The 16,558-nt window shown below is 45.5% G+C and overlaps 2 protein-coding genes across 2 annotated transcripts; both read right to left on the bottom strand.

The window, feature by feature from the left end:
• Nucleotides 1–25: 25 nt before the first annotated feature.
• Nucleotides 26–7,903, bottom strand: LOC105825020 (uncharacterized protein C18orf8-like). Its single transcript, XM_012662678.1, has 8 exons — nucleotides 7,760–7,903; nucleotides 7,343–7,446; nucleotides 5,981–6,070; nucleotides 5,782–5,887; nucleotides 4,928–5,039; nucleotides 1,685–1,729; nucleotides 1,374–1,427; nucleotides 26–162 (listed from the first exon to the last, which is right to left on the bottom strand). Exons 1-8 carry the CDS (start codon nucleotides 7,835–7,837, stop codon nucleotides 26–28), a joined length of 726 nt encoding a protein of 241 aa, XP_012518132.1. The 5' UTR covers nucleotides 7,838–7,903.
• Nucleotides 7,904–8,449: 546 nt separating this feature from the next.
• Nucleotides 8,450–16,321, bottom strand: LOC105825021 (uncharacterized protein C18orf8-like). Its single transcript, XM_012662679.1, has 8 exons — nucleotides 16,184–16,321; nucleotides 15,767–15,870; nucleotides 14,405–14,494; nucleotides 14,206–14,311; nucleotides 13,352–13,463; nucleotides 10,109–10,153; nucleotides 9,798–9,851; nucleotides 8,450–8,586 (listed from the first exon to the last, which is right to left on the bottom strand). Exons 1-8 carry the CDS (start codon nucleotides 16,259–16,261, stop codon nucleotides 8,450–8,452), a joined length of 726 nt encoding a protein of 241 aa, XP_012518133.1. The 5' UTR covers nucleotides 16,262–16,321.
• Between the last annotated feature and the right edge of the window lie 237 nt (nucleotides 16,322–16,558).

Consider the following 16,558-nt stretch of genomic DNA (forward strand, 5'->3'; position numbering starts at 1 on the left):
ACCAGAGCAATGGGGACAGATTCCTCTACTTACTCTGTGAGCAGACAGACAGGATGACCATCTTGCATTCCTTTCTCTGGAGAAGAAAATCCATCAATCGTCCCTTATCCGGCAAGAGCTTTACTATGGGCTCAAGTTTCACTTGGAGGTTCCAGAGGTAACCTGGATTTTAAGAGGCAGCAAATTTAACAGTATGATGCAAATCAGAACAAAAGCCCCAAAAGTGGTTTCCCTAAACATTTGTGAGGAAGATGGGGGGAAGGGAGGAACTGCAAAGTATGGTTAATGGCTTTCCTTCCTAAGCAAAGCAGAGCCAGGACATTCAGGAACATTGACGACAGAAGGACTATGTCTGCACACTTGGCTGACTCCTTAAAACAAACAGCCTCTGCATTCAGAGGTGCATCGATGGTGCATCTGCCTAAATATGGAGGGTGACAAGTCCTTAATTCCGAATGGTATCTTCCCCACACCTAGTCCCCCCTTTTAACATGTAATAGTTCCTACTTTAAAGTAGAAAAAGCAGTTACCATATGGCATCAACTTCAGTCCTGCACTTTGGTTTCTCCTGCACTGGCTCATTAGGCCAAAAGGTAAGAGGCTTCAGTGGATTTCATAATTCCTCCACGTACCCATCCACGAATGTACTGAATGAACGCCCACCCTGCCTGGCAGGCACAGTCTGGTGCGGCCTTTCTCAGTTGGGGTTCCGCAAGAGAATGGAGAGCTCCATAAAAAATAATCTGCGTGATCACTTTCTCAGTTCTCAAGGCAGATACAGAACTAGTACCATTCCAGATGCATAAGAGAGAAGTGAATTCGTTATACACAGTGGATGCCTATGGCTTAGGGCTAATTCTCTCCTTAGAATTCTCCTTGAAAATCCCAGGATAAGACAGGAAAATACACAGATGACTAAAGACTAATGTAGAAAGTTCTCCAATAAAGATACAAGGTAATCACCCAGGAAGAGACAACTGACAGGTTGAGGGAGGCTCCACCAGCCAGGTGAGGAGGAGCAGCAGCTCCCAGGCACACAGAGAACAGAGAAGGGCACAGGTAACCCATGGGAACGCTGGCAGAGGAGAGAATGCAGACACTGTGCCATGGAGCCTGGCTGTTCAGAATGGGCTTACGGTGGGGCAATGGCCATTCTTAGTTGCTGCTTTAATTACAAAAAGTAACATATGCTCATGATAAAATGAACACATAGTAGACAACAGAGTGTACAGTGAAAAACAACCCCATTCCCAAGGCTAAAGGGAGAGGTCATATCTCTGAGATTCACCTTGAAAACGTCACTGGCTACAACTGTAATCCAAGGTCAACAAGCACTATTTCCTAACATGACAACTGTCCCCCACCTGACCTACCTTGGCTTGCGCTGATGATGATGTCAGGTTGAAAGACAATCCAGGATGAAGAATCTACACGTTATAGGAAATTCTAAACCAAGAAGAGATAAAAACAAAAGGCAAAGCCAGCTTTGATTAGCATCCACCCCTACCCCCACATGCTGGGGCCACCCTAGATGCCAGGCCCCCAGACGTAAGGGAAGCTCCCCTTGGGTGGCTCTCAGAGCGTAAATGCACGCTGCCTAGGGAGGGGCTGTTGGACCACCCTGTAGAGAAGGAGCCAGCACTTTTCCTTTTGTGCTCAGTGCCAACGCCTTTGTAAAGGATACAGAGTTTGCATGGAATGGGAGACTGGCTGGTCACAGCAGCAGGACCTACAAATTGAGAAAACACAAGTGTGATGATATGGTCAGAAAATGCTGCAAATACCAGCACTTAAGATGCAAAAGTCAATGCTCCTTAATGCCGTCAGTAAATGCTTACTCGATTATATTAATAGTTAAGTAAGGAATTAGTGTCATGTCTCACTAATAACACATGCGGGGCGGAAGGAGTCCAGAACAATCCATGAAAATCTCCCCAAGAAGGAGAAAGCATGCCAAGGCTTCATTCGCAGTGGTGTCTGGTTTCCGAATAACCACAGATGACTCATCAGCATTCATGCGCACACATCAAAGAACTGAGAAATTTACCTGGATGATTCAAAATCAAATGCCCAGATAATTCACTGAGAATGTTCCAAATAAAATGGTTTGTGGCTTCATTATCTAAATAATTAGCTCAATTATCCATAGCACAGAGCAGATCCATACACAAAGAGTTCACCTGGGAAGCAGATGCCACATGACAGGGCCCTCTAACAACCTGTTACACCATTCTTGTGCCATACGGGCAGCCCTACAAGCTACACGATTGCCAGTTCTGTTCCAGTTACCCAGGTACAACCAGAAGCCAGGTTTCAACCAGAGGGTTGGAAAGGTGGTCATTCTGAACAGACCACCCAAAGGCAGGACATAGCCAGTCAGACAAGCTTTAGCAAAGAACCGTCTCGTGTTGGACGTAAGAGTAAAGGTCTGAACTGAGCAAGCGCCCTCAGCTCTGGCTGCCCGGCACACTGACTTGCACGCTCTCAGGTGAGAGCTTTAGTTTTGAAAGCCCTCCTAGGCTGGGCGAAGTGGCTCATACCTGTAATCCGTGGGCAGGCGAAGCAGGAGGATTGCTTTGAGGCCAGGGGTTCAAGACCAGCCTGTGCAACATAGGGAGATCTCTCTATAAAAAATTTAAAAAATTAGCCAGGCACGGTGTCTCTCACCTGTAGTCCCAGCTATTCAGGAGGCTGAGGTGGGAGGATCATTTGAGCCCAACAGTTGGAGGCTGCAGTGAGCTATGATTGTACCACTGCACTCCAGCCTGGGTGACAGAGTAAGACCCTATTTCAAAAAAAAAAAAAAAGCTCCCTACATCAGCAGTCCCCAACCTTTTTGGCACCAGAGACCAGGTTCATAGAAGACAATTTTTCCATGGACTGGGGGTGGCGAGTCGGGGGTGCATGTGTGTGTAGAGCTCAGGCGATGATGCATGGCCCGTTTCCTAACAGGCCACGGACTGGTACGAGGCCACAGCCCAGGGGTGGGGAACGCAGGCCCTAGATGATCCCAATGTGCAGTCAGAGTGAGAACCACTGCTCTAACAGGCCAAAAGCAGAAGGGAAAAGGGTGGCTGACTCTTCCCAAAATCGCTGGTTACATCTTTCAAACAGCCCTTTCAATTCCTGAATGCACACCCACCCACCCACCCAGTGGCAGCGCATGGTGGGCAACATACACAGATGCACCAAGCCTGCCAGGAGCTTAACCACCCAGCAGGAAACACAGAAGTCATTAACCTCAGAAAATGCTCCACCAGCCCACACTCCCTAGAACTGCAGAGACACGTGGACTGCTGAATTCCTCCTGTCGATGTTGGCCCCCAGGCTGTTATTTTGACTATGCCTGGCATTTGTTTTCTTACAACTTGCCAGGTAGAAGCCGACTACCTGCCTTCTCACTGGCCCTACACCACAGGAACAGAGCTAAAGGTTCTAAATGTTGTCCTTCCCCCAATTCACCAGCACTCACCTTCATGCCAAGTGGGCAGTCGACTCAAGATCATCACTTAACACAATCTATTCTTTTAATGCTAACATTGATGAGGGAAAAGGAAGGAGCTGGAAAGAACACTGAAGGCCAAAGACCTAAATGTCTGTGAGAACCAGCTCCTTCCTCCCCACCTCTGCCAAATGTTATTAGGCTCCTGGTTGGTCCAACAGCACCGGGTGGGCAGGCCAGAGGCGGTGCTCTTGCTAAACTACCAGCTGGAGCCCGACTCTTAATCTTCTGTGTGAAGGATACAAGGAAACCCTGACTGCAGGCTGGGCTGACCCACTGAGTGCCATGTGACAGGTACTCCTTTTATTTTTCAGAAAGAGTCTCACTCTGTGGCCCAGGCTGGAGTGCAGTGGCATGATAATAGCTCACTGCAGCCTCAAACTCCTGGGCTCAAGTGATCCTCCTCCTTCAGCCCCACCCCAGGGCCTGGGACTATAGGTGTGACACCACACCTGGCTAAGTTTATTTGATCTTTTGTAGAGAAAATGGCAAGGGTCTCAGTATGTTGCCCAGGCTGGTCTTGAACTTCAGACCTCAAGCGATCCTCTGACCTCAGCCTCCCAAAGTGCTGGGATTACAGGTGTGAGCAACTGCCCCCGGCCAGTATTCTTTTAATTTTAATGTTTTGTAATTGCAAAACAATGCAATTACAACAACTACGACACGGAATGTGAGAAAGACAGGGAAAAGTGATCCCAAGTTAAAATAATAACCATACAGCCAAATTTAATTTCAGGGTTACTTGCAAATAGAAAATGTTACGGGCGTATTCAACATTAAAAAATGTTAAAAAATTCAGCTTAAGTGAATCTTTCAGCTTAATCACAACTCCCCATTTTAAAGCTCAGGGAAAAGAAATCATTCTAAGTTCTTCAAAAGGAGATTTGTTATCTTACAAAGTGCCTTTCACAACACAATTTTAGCTTACATGATCAGGAGTTGTATTTTAAAAAAAAAAACAAATGGCCCTTCACCAAAATCAAACAGATCTAGGAATCTCATTTAGTCTCCTCGTTCCTTCTTTTTTTTTTTTTTTTTTTGAGACAAGGTCTCACTCTGTTGCCCAGGCTGGAGGGCAATGGTGCAATCATAGCTCACTGTGACCTCAAACTCCTGAGCTCAAGCAATTCTCCTGCCTCAGCCTTCTGAGTCGCTGGGACTGCAGGCACCGCCACCACACCTGGTTAATTATTTTTTATTTTTGTAGAGATGAGGGTCTTGCTATGCTGCCCAGGCTGGTCTCGAACTCCTGGCCTCTTAAGTGATCCTTCTGCCTTAGCCTCCCAAAGTGCTGGAAGTACAGGCATCAGCCACTGCGCCTGGCCCTCCTCCTTCCATTTTTAACGTGACTCCCAGAGATCATAGCAAGAACACAACCATGTGGTGAAACAGCAGCCCAGACTCCTCTACAGAACCCCCCTTTACCTGCCATGGGGATCTGATAGGGCTGGATCGATCGAGCCGGAAGCACGGGGTGGTGGAAGGTAACGGCGCCGTCAAACTCGCCCCGCAACTTAATGTCAAATATGACCGATGTCTGTGGGGGAGAAAACACAAGACTGTGGGGCCAAGACAAATCATGGTGTGGCATGTCTCTCATTACTTCACATCTCACTGCTGAGGTCAGTTTCACGGTCCGCATTTGCGTTCCCTCCCTACAGGCGAATTTGCCATTAACACCATGGCTCTCTTATAATACCTTTATTTCTCCCCACAAATATTTCCTGCATTTATGACATTCCTTTGAAAAGCTCCAAGTGATTTAAGCAGATCTTTTTCACTTTAACTTGCAGCATCTTCGCTAGTTAAAGACTTAGTGTCACCACCCTCCACGGAGGTCTAGGAGGGAAGCGGCTTCTCTAGCACCAGAGGCCCAGCTAACGGCCTAGAAAACGCAGAGCCCATTCCAGCTGTCCTGGGCCAGAGCCCCAAGACCATCATCATCCGCGCTGCCGTCTATGCTCATAAACAAAGTACAGAACTCATGTACTCACAGCACACAGTGGCTTCCCACCTGTTCTAAAGGTCAAATCTCCTCATGTGTTATTTTCTGAAATAGTTTTTCATTACCCTTAATTAACTGACAGGGAATCGCTTTTTCTCAACCACTTAGAATATCAAACCCACTTCCATCTGGAAGACCAAAACTTTTAGCATAAAAATGCAATTTCTAGTCCTTGTTCAGAATGTCTGGCCAATTCTGACAAGGCTTCTAAACAACCCTGCTGTGTTCAAATGCAGAGTAGATGCGTGTGTGTTCAAACACACACAGCTCACACCTCTGTGTCCTGGTGATGCACGACCACAAGGTTGTCCACCACGTTTAGGGCAAACTTCCCCGTCCTGTTTAACTTCAATATGTGCATCTTCTTACAGGCACCTTCTCTGCAGGACGATAAAAAGAAAAAAAAAATAGATCAACAAGCTTTAGTTCACATTTTAAAATCAGAGGAAGAGGGAAGAAAGCACTACATGTACCGTGGCAGATGATACAGGACCACCTCCGCGCCTGTGCTATTGGAGGTCCGAGAATGATGCCTCAAGAAGAGAACGTAAAGCTGCCCGTATCTAATGAGAGAGCAAAGAGACCGAGGTCACAAATGGCCATTTAAAATTCCTCTACTCTATACGGGGCCACAGTTAAGTAAATTATGAGATATTCACTTAATGGAATTTTTTGCAGCCAACGAAAAGGTTTACAAAGTGCCATTAGTCAAACAAAGCCTCTTATCTTTATAAAGTAGAAAGGAGAAGGCAAAACTAAACACAGCCTGATCATAATCTTTTGAAAGAAAACCACAAACCTAAGCACAGAATCTGAAATGACTGGAAAGAAATACATGCTGTTAATATAATTATCACTGAGTGATAACCTAAGTATTTTCTTTTCCTGTTTTCCAAGTTTTATATGATACATACATATTCCTTAATAAAAGGAAAATATAATCACTATTCATTTTCAAGTGCCATCTCATCAATGCTGCTGTGAGCAGTTCCTGCATGCACATGATCTCCCCAGTGGTGAACGCTGGGCTGGGCCTGCCCCAGGGCTGAGGGGACCAAAGACAGAGGAGTGGGTCCCATCTCCACTTCAGTCAGGACCACACTCACTTTATCTGCCTTCTCAAGTGGGATGCCACAGAAGAGCACCTTTTTTAAAAAAGAAAAAGCATTCTACTACTAAAAAATTTTTTTAAAGTTTGGAAACCACTGTTTTAGGCCACTGAAGAATCAGAAGTAATTCTGAAGCAAAACAGAGGTAATTGTTGAATCAGAGATATAGGGGGTTCTTTGTATTAGTTTCTATTTTTCTGTGTTTAAAATTTTCATTACAAAGTTTAAAAATTAACTGAGCTATCTGCTTTTCCAAATGAAAACGTACCTTCCTATATAAGTAATTCAGTTCCATGTTTGTTAGATTAAAAACTTAACCTATTTTCTTATTTTGAGCAATTATAATATCAGTTGGCTTTAAAAAAAAAACCCTTGTTAAGCTTCAACTCAGAGTGGAAAAGAAAATCTAAAACTAAGATACCTAAGAAATAAATTGGCTAATCTCATTTTATCAGCCTAGAAAGGTAAAAAGACTTCCCTAAGACCGCAAAGTTTGTATAATCAAAAAGAATGCCAAGAACCTGCCAAGAATACAGTTTTCTATATTCATAAAATGTAGGTGCTACATAAACGGGACCGGGAGCGTTCCTCGTTATGTGTTCTAGGAGTTCCTGTCCCTAAGGACAGAGCATCACCATGGTCCTTGTAACATACTCAGCACACTCCTTCTAGTCCTTGTATCACAAAAGCGAGCACAAGAGGGAACTCTCTCGAAGCCAGACATACATGGTAGCCATCGCAATGTCTCTCTCCGAAAGGCTGAGTTTAGTTGACTTGGGCGCAGCTGGTAATTCAATCTCAAACTTGGGCAGCTTCGACATGGTGCCAGCCTGTTCAGCGGGAGGAAAAGTTTACTAAACCCCTTCGATGTTTTACCATTCCCCACGTAAAATCAATGAGGACAGTCGCACAGGACATCTTTCCATCCCTTCCAACGTCCCACCACGCCCTCTGCTCAGTGTCCGGCTCCACAGCATGACTCATTCTTGGCGCACACGGTGGTGCGGTGCGCCCCCTAGTGGTCACGGGTGGGAGGTTATGGTTGGAAGAAACTGGCCCCTAAGGTGCTTGCCGGGTTAGGACGTCAGAGGAACAGGGTAAGAGGGGGGGAAGGGAGTGTTTTAAGGGGAGGGTTACTCCTACCCTAAAATAAAAAGGCTGCAGGACATTCTCAAGGACTGTGGTGGACAGCAGAATGACAGCACTCTCGGGGCAGTACATGTACCAATTCACGTTGATGTTGTGGCTCTTCAGCAGTTTCAGAGTCCGTTTCTCTGGTAACACCTGAAGTGAAGTTTAAGAAACAGAATCTTCACTTTCAAAACAGCGAAATGTCAGAAGATTGATATATTAAATTAAGAAAATAAAAAGCAGGGAGAAACCCACTGAGTTAAATAGAAAAGTATTATTTTTTTTTTTTTTTTTTTTTTTTTTGAGTCTTGCTCTGTCACCCATGCTGGAACTCCTAGGCTCAAGCGATCCTCCTGCCTCACCTTCCATAGTAGCTGGCACCAACACCCAGCTGATTTTTATTTTTTGTAGAGACAAGTCTCACTACGTTGCCCAGACTGGTCCTGAACTCCTAGACTCAGGCAATTCTCCCACCTTGGCTTCCCAAAGTGCTGAGGTTACAGGCGTGAGCCACCACGCCTGGCCTCTGCAAGGCATTTTTATATTTAGCAGGCATTCTAGGGGGTTAAATAATCCATCCTTCACATAACGAATGAGGTTACAGGTTATAGACAGGTGTAAAAATGTGGCCCCCGCCCCTACCCCATAAAACTGGGCAGCACAGGCCTAATACTAGAACCAGAGCAATGGGGACAGATTCCTCTACTTACTCTGTGAGCAGACAGACAGGATGACCATCTTGCATTCCTTTCTCTGGAGAAGAAAATCCATCAATCGTCCCTTATCCGGCAAGAGCTTTACTATGGGCTCAAGTTTCACTTGGAGGTTCCAGAGGTAACCTGGATTTTAAGAGGCAGCAAATTTAACAGTATGATGCAAATCAGAACAAAAGCCCCAAAAGTGGTTTCCCTAAACATTTGTGAGGAAGATGGGGGGAAGGGAGGAACTGCAAAGTATGGTTAATGGCTTTCCTTCCTAAGCAAAGCAGAGCCAGGACATTCAGGAACATTGACGACAGAAGGACTATGTCTGCACACTTGGCTGACTCCTTAAAACAAACAGCCTCTGCATTCAGAGGTGCATCGATGGTGCATCTGCCTAAATATGGAGGGTGACAAGTCCTTAATTCCGAATGGTATCTTCCCCACACCTAGTCCCCCCTTTTAACATGTAATAGTTCCTACTTTAAAGTAGAAAAAGCAGTTACCATATGGCATCAACTTCAGTCCTGCACTTTGGTTTCTCCTGCACTGGCTCATTAGGCCAAAAGGTAAGAGGCTTCAGTGGATTTCATAATTCCTCCACGTACCCATCCACGAATGTACTGAATGAACGCCCACCCTGCCTGGCAGGCACAGTCTGGTGCGGCCTTTCTCAGTTGGGGTTCCGCAAGAGAATGGAGAGCTCCATAAAAAATAATCTGCGTGATCACTTTCTCAGTTCTCAAGGCAGATACAGAACTAGTACCATTCCAGATGCATAAGAGAGAAGTGAATTCGTTATACACAGTGGATGCCTATGGCTTAGGGCTAATTCTCTCCTTAGAATTCTCCTTGAAAATCCCAGGATAAGACAGGAAAATACACAGATGACTAAAGACTAATGTAGAAAGTTCTCCAATAAAGATACAAGGTAATCACCCAGGAAGAGACAACTGACAGGTTGAGGGAGGCTCCACCAGCCAGGTGAGGAGGAGCAGCAGCTCCCAGGCACACAGAGAACAGAGAAGGGCACAGGTAACCCATGGGAACGCTGGCAGAGGAGAGAATGCAGACACTGTGCCATGGAGCCTGGCTGTTCAGAATGGGCTTACGGTGGGGCAATGGCCATTCTTAGTTGCTGCTTTAATTACAAAAAGTAACATATGCTCATGATAAAATGAACACATAGTAGACAACAGAGTGTACAGTGAAAAACAACCCCATTCCCAAGGCTAAAGGGAGAGGTCATATCTCTGAGATTCACCTTGAAAACGTCACTGGCTACAACTGTAATCCAAGGTCAACAAGCACTATTTCCTAACATGACAACTGTCCCCCACCTGACCTACCTTGGCTTGCGCTGATGATGATGTCAGGTTGAAAGACAATCCAGGATGAAGAATCTACACGTTATAGGAAATTCTAAACCAAGAAGAGATAAAAACAAAAGGCAAAGCCAGCTTTGATTAGCATCCACCCCTACCCCCACATGCTGGGGCCACCCTAGATGCCAGGCCCCCAGACGTAAGGGAAGCTCCCCTTGGGTGGCTCTCAGAGCGTAAATGCACGCTGCCTAGGGAGGGGCTGTTGGACCACCCTGTAGAGAAGGAGCCAGCACTTTTCCTTTTGTGCTCAGTGCCAACGCCTTTGTAAAGGATACAGAGTTTGCATGGAATGGGAGACTGGCTGGTCACAGCAGCAGGACCTACAAATTGAGAAAACACAAGTGTGATGATATGGTCAGAAAATGCTGCAAATACCAGCACTTAAGATGCAAAAGTCAATGCTCCTTAATGCCGTCAGTAAATGCTTACTCGATTATATTAATAGTTAAGTAAGGAATTAGTGTCATGTCTCACTAATAACACATGCGGGGCGGAAGGAGTCCAGAACAATCCATGAAAATCTCCCCAAGAAGGAGAAAGCATGCCAAGGCTTCATTCGCAGTGGTGTCTGGTTTCCGAATAACCACAGATGACTCATCAGCATTCATGCGCACACATCAAAGAACTGAGAAATTTACCTGGATGATTCAAAATCAAATGCCCAGATAATTCACTGAGAATGTTCCAAATAAAATGGTTTGTGGCTTCATTATCTAAATAATTAGCTCAATTATCCATAGCACAGAGCAGATCCATACACAAAGAGTTCACCTGGGAAGCAGATGCCACATGACAGGGCCCTCTAACAACCTGTTACACCATTCTTGTGCCATACGGGCAGCCCTACAAGCTACACGATTGCCAGTTCTGTTCCAGTTACCCAGGTACAACCAGAAGCCAGGTTTCAACCAGAGGGTTGGAAAGGTGGTCATTCTGAACAGACCACCCAAAGGCAGGACATAGCCAGTCAGACAAGCTTTAGCAAAGAACCGTCTCGTGTTGGACGTAAGAGTAAAGGTCTGAACTGAGCAAGCGCCCTCAGCTCTGGCTGCCCGGCACACTGACTTGCACGCTCTCAGGTGAGAGCTTTAGTTTTGAAAGCCCTCCTAGGCTGGGCGAAGTGGCTCATACCTGTAATCCGTGGGCAGGCGAAGCAGGAGGATTGCTTTGAGGCCAGGGGTTCAAGACCAGCCTGTGCAACATAGGGAGATCTCTCTATAAAAAATTTAAAAAATTAGCCAGGCACGGTGTCTCTCACCTGTAGTCCCAGCTATTCAGGAGGCTGAGGTGGGAGGATCATTTGAGCCCAACAGTTGGAGGCTGCAGTGAGCTATGATTGTACCACTGCACTCCAGCCTGGGTGACAGAGTAAGACCCTATTTCAAAAAAAAAAAAAAAGCTCCCTACATCAGCAGTCCCCAACCTTTTTGGCACCAGAGACCAGGTTCATAGAAGACAATTTTTCCATGGACTGGGGGTGGCGAGTCGGGGGTGCATGTGTGTGTAGAGCTCAGGCGATGATGCATGGCCCGTTTCCTAACAGGCCACGGACTGGTACGAGGCCACAGCCCAGGGGTGGGGAACGCAGGCCCTAGATGATCCCAATGTGCAGTCAGAGTGAGAACCACTGCTCTAACAGGCCAAAAGCAGAAGGGAAAAGGGTGGCTGACTCTTCCCAAAATCGCTGGTTACATCTTTCAAACAGCCCTTTCAATTCCTGAATGCACACCCACCCACCCACCCAGTGGCAGCGCATGGTGGGCAACATACACAGATGCACCAAGCCTGCCAGGAGCTTAACCACCCAGCAGGAAACACAGAAGTCATTAACCTCAGAAAATGCTCCACCAGCCCACACTCCCTAGAACTGCAGAGACACGTGGACTGCTGAATTCCTCCTGTCGATGTTGGCCCCCAGGCTGTTATTTTGACTATGCCTGGCATTTGTTTTCTTACAACTTGCCAGGTAGAAGCCGACTACCTGCCTTCTCACTGGCCCTACACCACAGGAACAGAGCTAAAGGTTCTAAATGTTGTCCTTCCCCCAATTCACCAGCACTCACCTTCATGCCAAGTGGGCAGTCGACTCAAGATCATCACTTAACACAATCTATTCTTTTAATGCTAACATTGATGAGGGAAAAGGAAGGAGCTGGAAAGAACACTGAAGGCCAAAGACCTAAATGTCTGTGAGAACCAGCTCCTTCCTCCCCACCTCTGCCAAATGTTATTAGGCTCCTGGTTGGTCCAACAGCACCGGGTGGGCAGGCCAGAGGCGGTGCTCTTGCTAAACTACCAGCTGGAGCCCGACTCTTAATCTTCTGTGTGAAGGATACAAGGAAACCCTGACTGCAGGCTGGGCTGACCCACTGAGTGCCATGTGACAGGTACTCCTTTTATTTTTCAGAAAGAGTCTCACTCTGTGGCCCAGGCTGGAGTGCAGTGGCATGATAATAGCTCACTGCAGCCTCAAACTCCTGGGCTCAAGTGATCCTCCTCCTTCAGCCCCACCCCAGGGCCTGGGACTATAGGTGTGACACCACACCTGGCTAAGTTTATTTGATCTTTTGTAGAGAAAATGGCAAGGGTCTCAGTATGTTGCCCAGGCTGGTCTTGAACTTCAGACCTCAAGCGATCCTCTGACCTCAGCCTCCCAAAGTGCTGGGATTACAGGTGTGAGCAACTGCCCCCGGCCAGTATTCTTTTAATTTTAATGTTTTGTAATTGCAAAACAATGCAATTACAACAACTACGACACGGAATGTGAGAAAGACAGGGAAAAGTGATCCCAAGTTAAAATAATAACCATACAGCCAAATTTAATTTCAGGGTTACTTGCAAATAGAAAATGTTACGGGCGTATTCAACATTAAAAAATGTTAAAAAATTCAGCTTAAGTGAATCTTTCAGCTTAATCACAACTCCCCATTTTAAAGCTCAGGGAAAAGAAATCATTCTAAGTTCTTCAAAAGGAGATTTGTTATCTTACAAAGTGCCTTTCACAACACAATTTTAGCTTACATGATCAGGAGTTGTATTTTAAAAAAAAAAACAAATGGCCCTTCACCAAAATCAAACAGATCTAGGAATCTCATTTAGTCTCCTCGTTCCTTCTTTTTTTTTTTTTTTTTTTGAGACAAGGTCTCACTCTGTTGCCCAGGCTGGAGGGCAATGGTGCAATCATAGCTCACTGTGACCTCAAACTCCTGAGCTCAAGCAATTCTCCTGCCTCAGCCTTCTGAGTCGCTGGGACTGCAGGCACCGCCACCACACCTGGTTAATTATTTTTTATTTTTGTAGAGATGAGGGTCTTGCTATGCTGCCCAGGCTGGTCTCGAACTCCTGGCCTCTTAAGTGATCCTTCTGCCTTAGCCTCCCAAAGTGCTGGAAGTACAGGCATCAGCCACTGCGCCTGGCCCTCCTCCTTCCATTTTTAACGTGACTCCCAGAGATCATAGCAAGAACACAACCATGTGGTGAAACAGCAGCCCAGACTCCTCTACAGAACCCCCCTTTACCTGCCATGGGGATCTGATAGGGCTGGATCGATCGAGCCGGAAGCACGGGGTGGTGGAAGGTAACGGCGCCGTCAAACTCGCCCCGCAACTTAATGTCAAATATGACCGATGTCTGTGGGGGAGAAAACACAAGACTGTGGGGCCAAGACAAATCATGGTGTGGCATGTCTCTCATTACTTCACATCTCACTGCTGAGGTCAGTTTCACGGTCCGCATTTGCGTTCCCTCCCTACAGGCGAATTTGCCATTAACACCATGGCTCTCTTATAATACCTTTATTTCTCCCCACAAATATTTCCTGCATTTATGACATTCCTTTGAAAAGCTCCAAGTGATTTAAGCAGATCTTTTTCACTTTAACTTGCAGCATCTTCGCTAGTTAAAGACTTAGTGTCACCACCCTCCACGGAGGTCTAGGAGGGAAGCGGCTTCTCTAGCACCAGAGGCCCAGCTAACGGCCTAGAAAACGCAGAGCCCATTCCAGCTGTCCTGGGCCAGAGCCCCAAGACCATCATCATCCGCGCTGCCGTCTATGCTCATAAACAAAGTACAGAACTCATGTACTCACAGCACACAGTGGCTTCCCACCTGTTCTAAAGGTCAAATCTCCTCATGTGTTATTTTCTGAAATAGTTTTTCATTACCCTTAATTAACTGACAGGGAATCGCTTTTTCTCAACCACTTAGAATATCAAACCCACTTCCATCTGGAAGACCAAAACTTTTAGCATAAAAATGCAATTTCTAGTCCTTGTTCAGAATGTCTGGCCAATTCTGACAAGGCTTCTAAACAACCCTGCTGTGTTCAAATGCAGAGTAGATGCGTGTGTGTTCAAACACACACAGCTCACACCTCTGTGTCCTGGTGATGCACGACCACAAGGTTGTCCACCACGTTTAGGGCAAACTTCCCCGTCCTGTTTAACTTCAATATGTGCATCTTCTTACAGGCACCTTCTCTGCAGGACGATAAAAAGAAAAAAAAAATAGATCAACAAGCTTTAGTTCACATTTTAAAATCAGAGGAAGAGGGAAGAAAGCACTACATGTACCGTGGCAGATGATACAGGACCACCTCCGCGCCTGTGCTATTGGAGGTCCGAGAATGATGCCTCAAGAAGAGAACGTAAAGCTGCCCGTATCTAATGAGAGAGCAAAGAGACCGAGGTCACAAATGGCCATTTAAAATTCCTCTACTCTATACGGGGCCACAGTTAAGTAAATTATGAGATATTCACTTAATGGAATTTTTTGCAGCCAACGAAAAGGTTTACAAAGTGCCATTAGTCAAACAAAGCCTCTTATCTTTATAAAGTAGAAAGGAGAAGGCAAAACTAAACACAGCCTGATCATAATCTTTTGAAAGAAAACCACAAACCTAAGCACAGAATCTGAAATGACTGGAAAGAAATACATGCTGTTAATATAATTATCACTGAGTGATAACCTAAGTATTTTCTTTTCCTGTTTTCCAAGTTTTATATGATACATACATATTCCTTAATAAAAGGAAAATATAATCACTATTCATTTTCAAGTGCCATCTCATCAATGCTGCTGTGAGCAGTTCCTGCATGCACATGATCTCCCCAGTGGTGAACGCTGGGCTGGGCCTGCCCCAGGGCTGAGGGGACCAAAGACAGAGGAGTGGGTCCCATCTCCACTTCAGTCAGGACCACACTCACTTTATCTGCCTTCTCAAGTGGGATGCCACAGAAGAGCACCTTTTTTAAAAAAGAAAAAGCATTCTACTACTAAAAAATTTTTTTAAAGTTTGGAAACCACTGTTTTAGGCCACTGAAGAATCAGAAGTAATTCTGAAGCAAAACAGAGGTAATTGTTGAATCAGAGATATAGGGGGTTCTTTGTATTAGTTTCTATTTTTCTGTGTTTAAAATTTTCATTACAAAGTTTAAAAATTAACTGAGCTATCTGCTTTTCCAAATGAAAACGTACCTTCCTATATAAGTAATTCAGTTCCATGTTTGTTAGATTAAAAACTTAACCTATTTTCTTATTTTGAGCAATTATAATATCAGTTGGCTTTAAAAAAAAAACCCTTGTTAAGCTTCAACTCAGAGTGGAAAAGAAAATCTAAAACTAAGATACCTAAGAAATAAATTGGCTAATCTCATTTTATCAGCCTAGAAAGGTAAAAAGACTTCCCTAAGACCGCAAAGTTTGTATAATCAAAAAGAATGCCAAGAACCTGCCAAGAATACAGTTTTCTATATTCATAAAATGTAGGTGCTACATAAACGGGACCGGGAGCGTTCCTCGTTATGTGTTCTAGGAGTTCCTGTCCCTAAGGACAGAGCATCACCATGGTCCTTGTAACATACTCAGCACACTCCTTCTAGTCCTTGTATCACAAAAGCGAGCACAAGAGGGAACTCTCTCGAAGCCAGACATACATGGTAGCCATCGCAATGTCTCTCTCCGAAAGGCTGAGTTTAGTTGACTTGGGCGCAGCTGGTAATTCAATCTCAAACTTGGGCAGCTTCGACATGGTGCCAGCCTGTTCAGCGGGAGGAAAAGTTTACTAAACCCCTTCGATGTTTTACCATTCCCCACGTAAAATCAATGAGGACAGTCGCACAGGACATCTTTCCATCCCTTCCAACGTCCCACCACGCCCTCTGCTCAGTGTCCGGCTCCACAGCATGACTCATTCTTGGCGCACACGGTGGTGCGGTGCGCCCCCTAGTGGTCACGGGTGGGAGGTTATGGTTGGAAGAAACTGGCCCCTAAGGTGCTTGCCGGGTTAGGACGTCAGAGGAACAGGGTAAGAGGGGGGGAAGGGAGTGTTTTAAGGGGAGGGTTACTCCTACCCTAAAATAAAAAGGCTGCAGGACATTCTCAAGGACTGTGGTGGACAGCAGAATGACAGCACTCTCGGGGCAGTACATGTACCAATTCACGTTGATGTTGTGGCTCTTCAGCAGTTTCAGAGTCCGTTTCTCTGGTAACACCTGAAGTGAAGTTTAAGAAACAGAATCTTCACTTTCAAAACAGCGAAATGTCAGAAGATTGATATATTAAATTAAGAAAATAAAAAGCAGGGAGAAACCCACTGAGTTAAATAGAAAAGTATTATTTTTTTTTTTTTTTTTTTTTTTTTTGAGTCTTGCTCTGTCACCCATGCTGGAACTCCTAGGCTCAAGCGATCCTCCTGCCTCACCTTCCATAGTAGCTGGCACCAACAC

The sequence above is a fragment of the Propithecus coquereli genome, unplaced genomic scaffold (genome assembly GCF_000956105.1).
Source record: "Propithecus coquereli isolate 6110/MARCELLA unplaced genomic scaffold, Pcoq_1.0 Scaffold773, whole genome shotgun sequence".
Taxonomy (NCBI): domain Eukaryota; kingdom Metazoa; phylum Chordata; class Mammalia; order Primates; family Indriidae; genus Propithecus; species Propithecus coquereli.

What these genes read in the sequence shown, in the direction of transcription:
- LOC105825021 (XM_012662679.1), bottom strand. Translation starts at nt 16,261, where the DNA reads ATGTACTGCCCCGAGAGTGCTGTCATTCTGCTGTCCACCACAGTCCTT. An exon ending in GACATTGCGATGGCTACCAT is followed by an intron (nt 14,495 to 15,766) that starts GTATGTCTGGCT and finishes CTCTCTCATTAG; the next exon opens with ATACGGGCAGCTTTACGTTC. An exon ending in GTCCTGTATCATCTGCCACG is followed by an intron (nt 14,312 to 14,404) that starts GTACATGTAGTG and finishes ATCGTCCTGCAG; the next exon opens with AGAAGGTGCCTGTAAGAAGA.
- LOC105825020 (XM_012662678.1), bottom strand. Translation starts at nt 7,837, where the DNA reads ATGTACTGCCCCGAGAGTGCTGTCATTCTGCTGTCCACCACAGTCCTT. An exon ending in CTATCAGATCCCCATGGCAG is followed by an intron (nt 1,730 to 4,927) that starts GTAAAGGGGGGT and finishes CTCAATTTGTAG; the next exon opens with GTCCTGCTGCTGTGACCAGC. An exon ending in TCCCATTCCATGCAAACTCT is followed by an intron (nt 1,428 to 1,684) that starts GTATCCTTTACA and finishes TATAACGTGTAG; the next exon opens with ATTCTTCATCCTGGATTGTC.